At 36.8% G+C, this 12,514-nt stretch overlaps 1 protein-coding gene across 2 annotated transcripts in view; it reads left to right on the forward strand.

The window, feature by feature from the left end:
• LOC150102707 (delta(14)-sterol reductase TM7SF2-like) overlaps nucleotides 1-12,514 on the forward strand; it is a 201,271-nt gene that overhangs the window by 12,032 nt on the left and 176,725 nt on the right. For both annotated transcript variants that reach the window (XM_090399305.1, XM_090399306.1), the window contains exon 2: nucleotides 3,982-4,284. In XM_090399305.1, the coding sequence (XP_090255431.1) occupies nucleotides 4,006-4,284 (279 nt within the window). In that variant the 5' untranslated portion in view covers nucleotides 3,982-4,005. The remainder of the gene's footprint in view (nucleotides 1-3,981; nucleotides 4,285-12,514) is intronic.

Below are 12,514 nucleotides of genomic sequence, written 5' to 3' on the forward strand. Positions count from 1 at the left end.
TTTGTGACTGTGACTTGGCCTATTATGGGCAAACAGGAAGATCAGTGAACATCCGCCTGGAAGAATATGAAAGATACATTTGCTACTATTACTATGGCAAGTCGCGACTGGCAGACCATGCTTTGGAGACACTCCTTCACACAGGATTAGATGGAGGAAAACGAATGTGCTATTTAGGAGTCGTTATAGATCTGAAAGATTATTTTTTGAGTCAGCAGTGGCTTTGAAGAATTCTCCCAACCTTAACAAATATGGTTGCATTAATTTGCCAGAAATTTGGGAGACAGTTATCCTAAGAAAAACTCCTGCATAGCTGTTTTTTTATTTTTTATTTTTTTTTTCTGTTAGAGGGTGCCAAAAATAGGACTTTAGATCTTTTATAATATTGTTTCACTCACTCACTGTCGCATGTACAAGTGTGTTGTGCTCTGATGATGCTGAGTTGAAAATCAGCAAAATATAAGCGTTAATAAAACATCTTTGTGATAAAAGTGTGTGGTGTTGTTAATACCGTGAAAAATAGTCATGAATGACCATTAACACCTAAGCTTATCTGTTAGGTAGGCAACCAAAGTTTGCATGTGAAGTAACACTACAACTGGGCTACTTGTATATAGAGGCTAATTACTTCACATCAATTGCCTTAGTAAACAATATATAATACATTCATACCCCGAAGTTACGTGGTAGGTGTGACCTACAAAAAGCACGTAAGTCGAATTCGCTTAAGTCGGGATATAATTTTGCATCTAATTTATATATACAAACATACAAAATATTAGTTAATTGGGACCAGAGGTTTACAAAAACAGCTATATTTTTTTAAGAAATATAATCATAATTGTAGTTTTTTGTACATAAAAAAAAGAAAGTTATTTCGATGTCGATGGTTTCATAAAATCTAATAGAGTCGTCTGACGGCATGTCTTTTTCTTGCCACGCAAATTTCTTCATAGCAAGCTAATGATTTTTTTATTCCTTGCCTTGTGGCTGCAATTTGTTCCTTGTTAGAATCTATGTCCTCCAAAATCTGTAAACCTTTCTTTTATGATTGTTCTTACTGTGGATTCCTGTAGATCGAACTTCTTTGCTAGCTCACAGATTTTCATTCCACCTTCAAAATCCTTAATAATGTCAAGTTTTTTTTCCAACGTCAATGTTTTTCTTTTCTTGCTAGCTGTAGAAGAATCGGACTTGCTTCTTTTTGATGACGTTATTATTTTTTATGTGATAAAATTTTTATCAAGAACATAGCATTAAACAATCGCAAGGTTTGTAGACTATAAAAATCGTATATGAATGAAGACCTCGTGAAACACGTCAGTGCTTGTTCACAGCATGTGCGACACTGGCGAATGTGGCCTGCGCTGGAAAGATAACTAGTGGTGAAGCAGGATGGGAATATGTACATATAAGAAACCGCATAACTCCGGATTCACGTAAGTCAGAGTATGACTGTAATAATAATATGCAAAGTTTGCATGTGAAGTATCTTCAGGACTAGTCAGATCAGTTTGACCTTTATCAAGATCTCACAAGTGGGAGCTAGACCTATGAAGATACTAATGCTAAATCAGTCATATTTTCCATATCAGGTAAATATACACTAAGATTGGTCTGCAAGTGGATTAGTATATGAAATGATAATGTCAAAGTCAACTCTTTACTTGCATTACATGTTAATCCTGATATTGTGTTTTTTGTTGCAAAATAAATATTTTCAAGAGTCAAATCTGGTGTAAATGATAGTTTAAAATGATTAGTATTACTGTGCAATATGTAGAAGGGAAGCAAGTATTAGGAGAATTTGAAGTGAAAGAATTTATTATTATTACGCGACACCTCCAGGGAGCCCAAAGACTCATTGAGGGAGGGTACCTACTCCACAAATCTCCTTCTCCACCAACTACAACGAACCATAACTACCATCATCTACATCTATCGCCTATCATCACTACTAGTATTTTCACAGACAATCACAAATGTCCATGCCCACAATAGGATTCAAACCCACAGCATACGCTGACCACTCAGCCAACCAGGCAAGCATATCAAGTGTTGATTGGATTAAATCAGGGGTCGGCAAAGTGGTTGATATCAACCAGGGGTCGATGTGGCTATTCCAAGGGGTCGAGGCGTTAAAAGGGGGTCAATAAACACCTAAAACAATTTTGAGTAAACACCTAGTAAACATGCAATGCCAACTGGCTGATCTGCTGAGCCAACGAGGGAGAAGCACATGCTCTCCCCAATGAAGACATCTAGAACAGAGCCAATCAGGGCTAGTGTGCATTTATTGCCCATAGCTATCAGAGCAATGTTCAGTGATCTGATAACTTTGAATTGACTGTGTAATCTTTTTAAAGTTATAGTGCCCATAATGGCAGCCCCTGATAGTAAGAAGTGCCGACAGTATTCGCAAGAATATTTAATATTTGGATTTATATCATCATTTACCAATGAAACAAAAAAGGGTGAAGGAATTATTATTTTTAAATTGAGAAATTTATTATTGATAACATTTATTCATTTATTTAATATGATGAGGGTCGATGAAAGATGATTCCATGAATGGGTCGATGGTCTACAAAGTTTGTTGACCCCTGGATTAGTTGTTAATAAGGATGTGGGAATGAATGGCATATCATCACGTATTTTTAACGAATGTGTAAAACATTTAGCTCTCCTTAGTTATTTAATGAAAGCCTTGCAGTAAGTAAAGGTTCCTAAGGAGTCGGGGTAAAAAAGGCAAAATGGTACTATTCTCATGGTTCTAAGACAGTTGTGTAATTTTTAAAGGATAGGTGTACTTACAGGTTGACACATATCTTAAAGACAGTAGATAGTAAAGTTAAATGTGTAGAAACTTTTAACAAGCCCTGTATGACTTCATCAAAGACTAAGATGTATCATTCAATTTGGTTATCACTAGTGCTGTATCAGCATGTTTTTAGAAGAATTATCAGTTCAGGACACTTTTCTTTCACATGCAATTTTTTTTTTCTTGTTCTGAATCCTCCTATTTATAAACCAATTCTACAGCTCATGTGTCTAAGATTGAAATCGCTGAATACCAACAGATATACAATATGAATGTGATATGAGTCCAAAACAAAATGGATGATAGAAATTGACTCTCAATTTCTCAAGGCTTGATAATTGCCTTATAGTAACAGATGGTATTAATTGCATGGTTGCTGCTTGTTAACATCATTGCAACAATTTTCTATGCAGTCTTCCCAACTCATGCATTGATAAGAAACTGTGTAATCATCATTTCTCCTTTTTTATACTTACATTGCACTTTTGTGTAAGTAGTCTGGTGTCATTTGCAGTAGAAGATGCTGAGATGAATATGAAGGGCAAATTTTTAAAAAATTATGTTAGAAAATCATCCACAAACATCATAAAATATGCAGAAAAGGCTTAAGATATCGCTCTCCCTCTCTCTCTCTCTCTCTCTCCTTATTTGTCACCTCATTTTAAATTGTATTAAGCATTGCAAAAGATTAAGAAAAAGCAAGTACCCGTGTTCAGTGTGGTGACTCCTGTGGAATTAGTGTGTGAGTGAGTGACCACTAATCAACCAACTTATGTGGCAGTTTCAGAACCACTAGTGGCTTAGGCATATTATGTCTGCATTTATACTGAAATTCCTCACTGTGTAGCATGAAATAAAAACTAAAATTTCACCATATTTCTTTTCTATCAAAAATGAATTCTTACCTTAAGTGTTGATTATGAAGGATGAATTTCATCATAAATGAAATGGGATCGTCTATGAAATGTGCTATCTATAATTGTTTAAATATCCTCTGTTTGTGTTGGAGAAAAAAATGTAAATAACAAAGTAAAGTATTTTTATAGTAGGCTAAGGATTTCATCATATATAAACTATTTTGTATTTATTAAAAAAAAAATTTGTCTTTAATGCATTAAACATGTGTACTACCATGTATAAAATTTTATTTTTTATTTTAGAGTACATAATAAAATTAAACGAAGATGAAGTCATCTGTTTCACATCGACCAGTCACTAGATCTCGAAGCAGAAGTCGAGGGCGTAAAGGATATTCTCGTTCTCGCTCACCTGCCCGCAGAGGCATAAAAGACCACAGTTTGCAGAATAGGTCTTCTGATGTAGACCATTCCAGAATTTCGGATCAAGTAGATAGTACAGAATCTGTTTCAAAAATTTCTCAGAATACCCAATCTTATCAGCAGACCAGATCAGGCTCAGTAACTAGGTCATCAGCACGAATAGCTGCATTGCAATCTGCCAAAGTAAGAATTTCCTTCTTGTTAAACTTTATATGTCCTGAGTGCGATATGTATGCATGACGGAATGTAAGAGAATGAGCGAAAGACGAGAGAAAGTGTGGATTTGTCATAAGTGCAACATACTGTTGGACCATGATACACAGAATGCGAAACTGACTGAAAAGATAGTGTACATGAAAGAAACGGAAATGAAATGAAAGATAGAGAGACTGACAGAGTGAAAGAATGCAGGAATGTAGAAGTGAAAGTTACGAAAAACCGAAATGAAATGAAATGAAAGCAAGAGAAACTGAGGGAGTAAAAGAATGCAAAGATGTAGAAGCAAAAGTTACAGAAGAAGTTGCAAAAAATGGAAGTGAAATGAAAGTTGGAGAAACTGAAGGAGTGAAAGAATGCAAAGATGTACAAGTGAAAGTTAGTAGGGGGAGTGAAAGAAAGTATGAACGAGGAAAAGGAAATAAAGTGTGGCTGAAAGAGAGGTAGCGAGATAGATAGTGACGTTGTCGGAATGCAAGATTTAATGAAACAGATATTGGAAATGAAAAATGAAATGAAGAATATGTTGAGTGATGTTAGGCGTCTAGTGGAAATCAATGAAAGTATGCAAGAAATCAGAATGAAAGAACAAAGAGTAAAAGAAGTGACGAGTGATTCCAGGATAGCAGTATATGGAGACTCCATAATTAGAGGGCTAGTTACTGAAGGTCTGCTATCTGGGTGGGAAAATGAGCACGATAATTAAGGCGTTGGACATGAAGAAGAAATGAGTGAGAGAGTTAGTTGTGATTTTAGTGACGAATGATCTAACTGGACATAAAAAGGATGTGAGGACAAATATCAGGAGACTATTGAGAAGAGTGAAAGATAGCAGTGTAGTAGGAAAGGTTGTCAGTGTGTTACATAGGTATGATGATGATGAGTTGCGACAGAGAGCCAAAATCATGAATGGTATGTTGGTGGAGCTGTGTGAGGAGAAGAGAGTGGAGTTCGTGGATGTATGGTATGTGTTTGAGGAAAGAATGAAATTATACAGGTGTGATGGGTTGCATTTAAATGGCTTTGGAGTGAATGTGCTGGATAAAGTGTTGCTGGATGAAAGTATAGTGTGTAATGTGTGCCAGAGATCAGAAGGAGGAGATGAAGAGACAAATCAGGAGCGTGGTACTGAAAAGACAGCCGTGCTTGGCAGTGGAAATAGTAGTAGTGTGAGAGAGAGAGAGAGGAAGAGAGAACGGGAATACAAGGGAAATGGGGGGGGCTCGGGTGGACAGGGAGACACAGCATAGAGAGAGTGAATGTTGAAAGTGGAAGTGAATGTGTGTATGAAGATGGAGTATATTGCAATGTGGGTGGAGAAGTGGAGACTGAGCAGGTAAAAGTGGTAAGCAGTGATAAAGGTGATTTGGCAGAAGTAGTGGAAAAATCACAACCAACATATGGCTTGGATAGGACTGGCTATAGACTTAAAAATGAACTGTTGTGTTTGTTTACAAATGCCAGAAGTATCAGAAATAAAGGGAATGAAATGGTTTCAGTGATTGAGTTTATTCACCCCAAAATCATTGGAACAAGTGAAACATGGTTGAATGAAAATGATATCGTAACGGGAATAGAAATGGAAGGGTACAGTATTTTTCATGAGGATAGAAAGGGCAGGAAGGGAGGGGGAGTGCTGCTGATGATAGCAGGGGAATTAACTCCACATAAGATAGACATGAAAGGGGAATATAGTGGCAATGGTTATGAGGCAGTGTGGTGTGACGTGGAGGTTGAGAGGAAGACATATTTAGTTGGATGTTGCTGTAGGCCTGGAAATGTAGAAGGTGGTGATGAAGAATGTATAAACAACTTGGATTAGTGAACAAAGGAAAGGTAATTATTATGGGTGATTTTAATTATGGCAGTATAGATTGGAATGAAGAGATCGCATTTAGGAATAAGGAAAGTGAATTTCTCGATTTCTTGAGAGATAACTATCTCAGGCAGCACGTAAAGGAAGGCATGCGAGGATCAAGAGTTCTAGATCTGATCATTTCATCAGAGGATGTAATTGTTAGAGGGGTTTCACATTTTCCTCCAGTTGGTGAAAGTGATCATGAAGTAACCACCTGTGTTGTGGCTATTCATATGCAGGCTTTTGCAAGGAAAAGATATATGTGGAATTATAAGGCTGGTAATTATGACAAGCTTAGGAGACAACTTCGAGCTATAACTTGGAACGAGGAGTTGAGTGGTAAGGAAATAAATGCTGCATGGGAACTTACAAAGAAATACATAACAGCATCAATGTACAAATGTATCCAAAAGGCTGAATAAGGTAGGTATAAAATGGATGAATGTGGAGCTTAAGCATGAAATCTGGAAAAAGAAAGAAAGAAATATAAGAAAAGAAAAAGAAATGTACTTTGGAGGAAGTACAAGATGAATAATAGTAATCAGTCACATGAATAATATAAAGAACAAACCAGGAGAGTGACTCAGTTAGTAAAGAAAACAAAAGTAGAGTATGAGCAGAAATTGGCAAATCAGGCTAAGAAAAACCCTAGAGAGTTTTTTAGATATGTGGCAAGTAGAAGGAAGAATGCTCATGGAAAGATGAAGTTAAGGGATGAAAGTGGTAGAATGGTAACTGCTGCAGAAGACATTGTTGAGGTATTCAGTGATCAATTTATAAGTGTGTTTCATCCTGATCAGGGTGGAATCATGAGGAACTTAAGTGTAGAGGACATAGGAGAGGATAGCTTAATTGTGAGTGAGCAGGAGGTATTTGAGGAAATAAATAACCTTGATGTTAATAAGGCGATAGGATTTGATGACATATCACCACACATCTTAAGGGAATGTTCCAGGGAACTGGCCGTAGCATTGGCATGCCTGTTTAATAAGAGTTTTGCAACAGCACAGGTTCGAAGGGAGTGGAAGGAGGGTAAAATTGTTCCACTGCATAAAGGCGGTGATAAGGCTGTAGCTTCAAATTATAGGCTGGTCTGTATATCTGGAGTTGTGGTAAAGGTCCAGGAGAGATTGGTGAGAAGTAGGATACAGAAATGGGTTGATAACAGCAGTATTCTCTGTGGTTATCAGCATGGAGTTGTTAAGGGGAGATCATGTTTCACTAACTTATGTACTATAAAAAGGTGACAAATACCTTGGACAGAGGAGATGCATATACAGTGGTGTACTTGGATTTTGCAAAGGCTTTTGATAGACTGCCACATGACAAGCTCTTAAATAAATTGAAACAGATGGGATTGGATAACAGACTTCTGTGTTGGATCAGTGACTGGCTGTCAGAGAGTTATCAGAAAGTTGTATATGGGGGTGCAGTATCTCGAAAGAGAACAGTTACCAGTGGTGTGCCGCAGGGGTCAGATTTGGGACCATTGTTGTTCAATTTGTATGTTAATGATATTGGATCGGGTTTAATTAGTGATATCCAGCTGTTTGCAGATGATGCAAAACTGGGGTTTTGCATTAATGATATTAACATAGTCAGGCTGTTATTAATACTTTTTTTGACAGATATTAATATCAGTCAAAAAAAGATAATAACACAGTCAAAAAGATATTAACACAGTCAGGCTGATGTTAATATCTTACAAGAGGACTTGATTAGATTGTATGAATGGGCAGATAAGTGGAACTGTCAGTTCAATGTTGCCAAGTGTAAGGTTTAAGATTTGGTAAGCAACGATGGGATGCAGAGTATACGCTTGGTGGGGAAACTTTAATAGAAGTGTAGGAGATCTAAGAGCGATGGTGGATAAGGACCTGAAATTCAGGGGCCACATTCCACAAGTTGTGAAGACATCACATCAAATAATGGCAATGATGCGGAGAACCCTGACATGCAGAAATAGAGAGGTTATGATTCCATTGTATAATGCCTTGATCAGGCCTCATATGGATAATTGTGCACAGATTTGGTCGCCAGGTTTTCATGGTGACGAGGATATGTTGGAAAGGATACAGAGAAGATTCACAAAGGTAGGCAGTGGTCTTTGGAATGTGGAGTACGAGGGCAGATTGAGAGAATGGAAGTTGCAGAGCCTCGTGAATAGGAGGAAGGGGGGGGATATGATTGAGACATATAAGCTGGTCAGGGGTTGTTATCAGGTAGACATGGAAGAGATTTTTCATAGAATGGGAGATGGGGAGTAGAACAAGAGGCCATTGCTGGAAACTGATGAGGAGGGTGTGAGCAAAGGAATGAGAAGCAGGTTCTTTGCATGGAGGGTAGTTGGTGAGCGGAATGCATTGCCTGAGTGTGTTGTGGATGTGGACACATTGAATAAGTTTAAGACGCAGTTGGATGAGCATTGTATGCAATAGTGAGTACCCCCCCCCCCCCCCCATGATGAGTCTCTGACTCCATGGAGGTCAAATGTTGATAATGTTTTCTTCTATTGATTTTAGTAAAATATTTTTTGTTAAATAATAATGTTGGTAACTGATGCCATTCTGAAGCAAACAGTGCAGAAACACTGGAGCTTCCTATTTAACTGTACTTACAGTCAAATAAGAAACTCCATTTCTGTTGTGTTTTCCAAGGAATCCACTAGCTCTGTTTATTCTCAAAAGGGAGAAGAGGAAGTAATTTGAGTCTAATCTAACTTTTTGGAGACTGAGGTGCAGTCATATCTCCATCCTTAGCCAATTAGAGATAGCTGGTCCAAGACTGTCACTGATTTTAAATGGCATCTAGTGAAGAGAATAAGGCAGGTAACTGCTTCCTTCTCGTGGTCTCTAACCCTAATGCAGTATATTATTGTTTGAAATAGCTTGAGTTCTAGAGTTTCAGTATTAGAAATCTGAGTTTCTTAGAAAGAAAATCCCTGCTTGCCTTTGCCAGAGATTGACTTATTTGAGAAATGGGTGAAAAAAGGCATAGAAAAAGTTCCTCTAGTCACAGGCCTTCCAAGGATTTCCAAGTAATATTTTATTTTGATAAAATTATGGAGACTGCTACCATGTTAAGAATAATTATTTTAATTTCTCAATCTTTTGATCTTCATATTAAGGTCATTATCAGGTATATACACATATATGTATACAGAAACTAGCTACATTACAATTCAAACAGGTATGCCAAAGTGACTCTGATTTGATCAACCATTATTTAACTGGCCTGTCCTCTAGTGGGAGAAAAAACCTATCTTAAAGCTATTATCCTATTTTTATATGGCCAGAGAAAAAATTCATATTATCTTTTATACTTTTAATACATCAACAGTGGTGGCCTAATCAATAATTTAACGTAAGTGTTTGTTATATCTGCGTGATTATGAATGCGCAGCTATGTCATTGTTTCATTATTGATTTAATGATATTTTGATAATTATTAATTGTAATATTGTGTATGACTGTGTGGTTGAGTGTGTTTATTTTTGATATATTTATACTGTCTACAATAGATAAACTGCGTTATTCATGGTATTGATGCAAACAGGAACAATGACAGACATGTTAAGACATCATTATGCATGGAGTTTGACATGAGTGATTTTGTGAAATGTAGTGTGTGTATGTGCTATGTATTCGTTGCTAGGAGAAAATGGATTGTGCTATGAGATTGCAGTGGAGGGAGTGTGTGTTGCAGATGTTTCACGAGCCAGAAATGTGAGACTTGTTGGAAGCGAGAGAATGAAGTAGTGGAAGTTAGTATTGAAGACTGTGAAACTGAAAGTAATGAAAGTGAATGGAGTTCTGGGTTTAAATGAGGGTGAAAGATATGGGGAAGAGAGTATAAATGAAATAATCGAAAGTAACAGTAGGATAGCATATGCGTAAGTTGCTGTCGTGGAAGTTCAGAAGAACGTAGAAGACCATAAAAGATGTGACTAAGAAATAGCTTGCTTGCATTGCATGTACTCCTGTAAAGGAGTACATTCAAGCAAGTTGAGTAATTATTATGGGGGACTGCTACTTTGTAGACATAGACTGGAAGGAGGCAAGATCACATGGCATGAATGAAATAGAATTTGTTCACTTACTGGGAGATAATTGCTTGAAGCAGAATGTGACAGAGGGGAGGACTTGCAGTATAGGAGTGTTGGATCATATCATAGGATCAGAAAACTTATAATTAAGGTGGCTACATTGTTTCTGATTGGGGAATGTAGTCATATGGTCTTCACTTGAGAGATAGCCAACTGTGGATATTCCAGTTATGAAGGGATATATGTGGAACTACATGGCAGTTGATTATGATACACTTAAGAGGCATAAAGATCTTTAAGGGAAGGATGTTCACAGTGCATGGGGATAGTCAAGGGATGTGTCCGGACAATTTATCGTGAGAAAATTCTTTGCAAGAAAATTTGAAATCTGATGGTCATGCCATACCAAATATGAAAAAAAAAAAAAGAAAGAAAGAATTATTTTATGTATTATTTTGATTATATTTAGTGTTCTGAAATTTTTTATTCCGTATAAAGTTATTAATATTCTTTCTTACTTAGATACTACAGGCTCTGTAGATGAAATATTAATTTTTACAAAACTAGGATACAGTGGTCAGGGAGAAAGAGTATCATATTTACGAATATTTAGGGATAATAGTTGGAAGTTTTTTTTTCACTTGATTAGACTATAAATTATATATTTAGTTTAACCCTTTATCCAAGTGTAAGCAAACAAAATTTGCACCTGAAGTATCTTCAGAACTCGTGGAAAAGGTGGACTGACTTCCCATCACTTTCCTTAGTATCTCATTATGCAAAGCACATCTCCTTACGGACATATATAATGCTATGCATTATGGGAAGGGTCACTACCCAGACAGGTTTGCCTGTAATAAATGTGGGGTTACCTCTCCATAAACTTGTGAGATCACCCAACAATGAGTGACCCAAAGGATCAAAAACTCAGCATTGTTCCCCCTGTCACTGAAAAGAACTCTCGGTGTTTGGCTCTATCCAGTGGCAGGCTTACCCCACCGAGCAGAACAGCTCATATTTCATCTGAGGGGTAACAGCGACAGCCGTACCTCAGTTAACTTCATGGGCTATGGCAGTGTTTCTCAAAGTGTGGTACGCATACCCACGAGGGTACGTGAAAGGTTGTTAGAGGGTACGTGGCAATTTTCGACTCTGCATAATTAAAGGAGTCATTATATTTTTCAACAAACAGTGCAATTAGAGACAACCGGGATAAAACGGCATTAACTAATGAATCACATCCACTCTCCAACAGAAACTGTATAGACCAAGCAAAACCATATGTTGCCGGTGGAACATATGGTTTTGCTTGACACCACCCCTGTCGTTAATGTGTTAAAACTAAGAAATATATAGTGAATGTGTTTCAGATATTATGGAATTCGGTTGAAGGGAATTAGCATTTCTACTCAACTGTTGAAATGCTAATTTGTCTTTGTTTCGTGTGATCTTTTGTTAATACTGCACCAATCATATGCAGTTCTTCGCTGCTCTTCGTATCTCAAGTCTTGTAAATTACTGGTAATTTTTGCTTGAAATAATGGGAAAGAAGATGACGCTGTTTGGGTAGATGACTTTGACAATGCACACAAAGAAACTGTTCTTGATGCCAAAAGTAGTGATAGCGAGTAGGAGCTTCTTGGTAAGTCGCACCATTTTCAGTTTTTTTCTGAAAACTTTAGTTTCCGAAAATTCCCGCATGTATCTCGCAACATGATTTTTTAGCTTTAATTTTGGGAAAAAAGTTAAAGTTATATTCGAGTAAATACAGTATTTTTTTTAGCTTTCAAATTCTTATGTATGGATCATTGGTTAAAGATTGGATTTATAAAATCCCCAAAAGAGAGCAATATAGCAAATACAAGTAGCTGTACGCAACAAGAAAATGTTGATATTGCATCTTGATCAAATGAAATTGATAAGAGTGTGTCGACTGACATCTCTAGAGAACCAAAATTTAAAAATAAATCAGATTTTGTTTACATGAACATATAAATTCAAATAAAATAGATATTTAATTTTAATTAATATTTTAAATTAATTAATTAATTTTATTTACTCTTAATTAATTAATTAAGTAATTACTTTTAATTAATTAATTAGGGGGTACTTGGTAATAATGAAAATTTAAGAAGGGGTACGTGGATATCTGAAGTTTGAGAAACACTGGGCTACAGCATTGTCATTCATTACCCCCTCTACCTGGGTAACAGCAACAGTCGAGCCTCAGTTAGAACTTCATTGGCTACAGTATTGCTATCCATCACCCAAGCTTCCAAACGGTTTCAACCCTT

The sequence above is a fragment of the Typopeltis vanoorti genome, chromosome 10, assembly GCF_054136105.1.
Source record: "Typopeltis vanoorti isolate ZY-2024b chromosome 10, IOZ_Tvanoo_1.0, whole genome shotgun sequence".
Taxonomy (NCBI): Eukaryota; Metazoa; Arthropoda; class Arachnida; order Uropygi; family Thelyphonidae; genus Typopeltis; species Typopeltis vanoorti.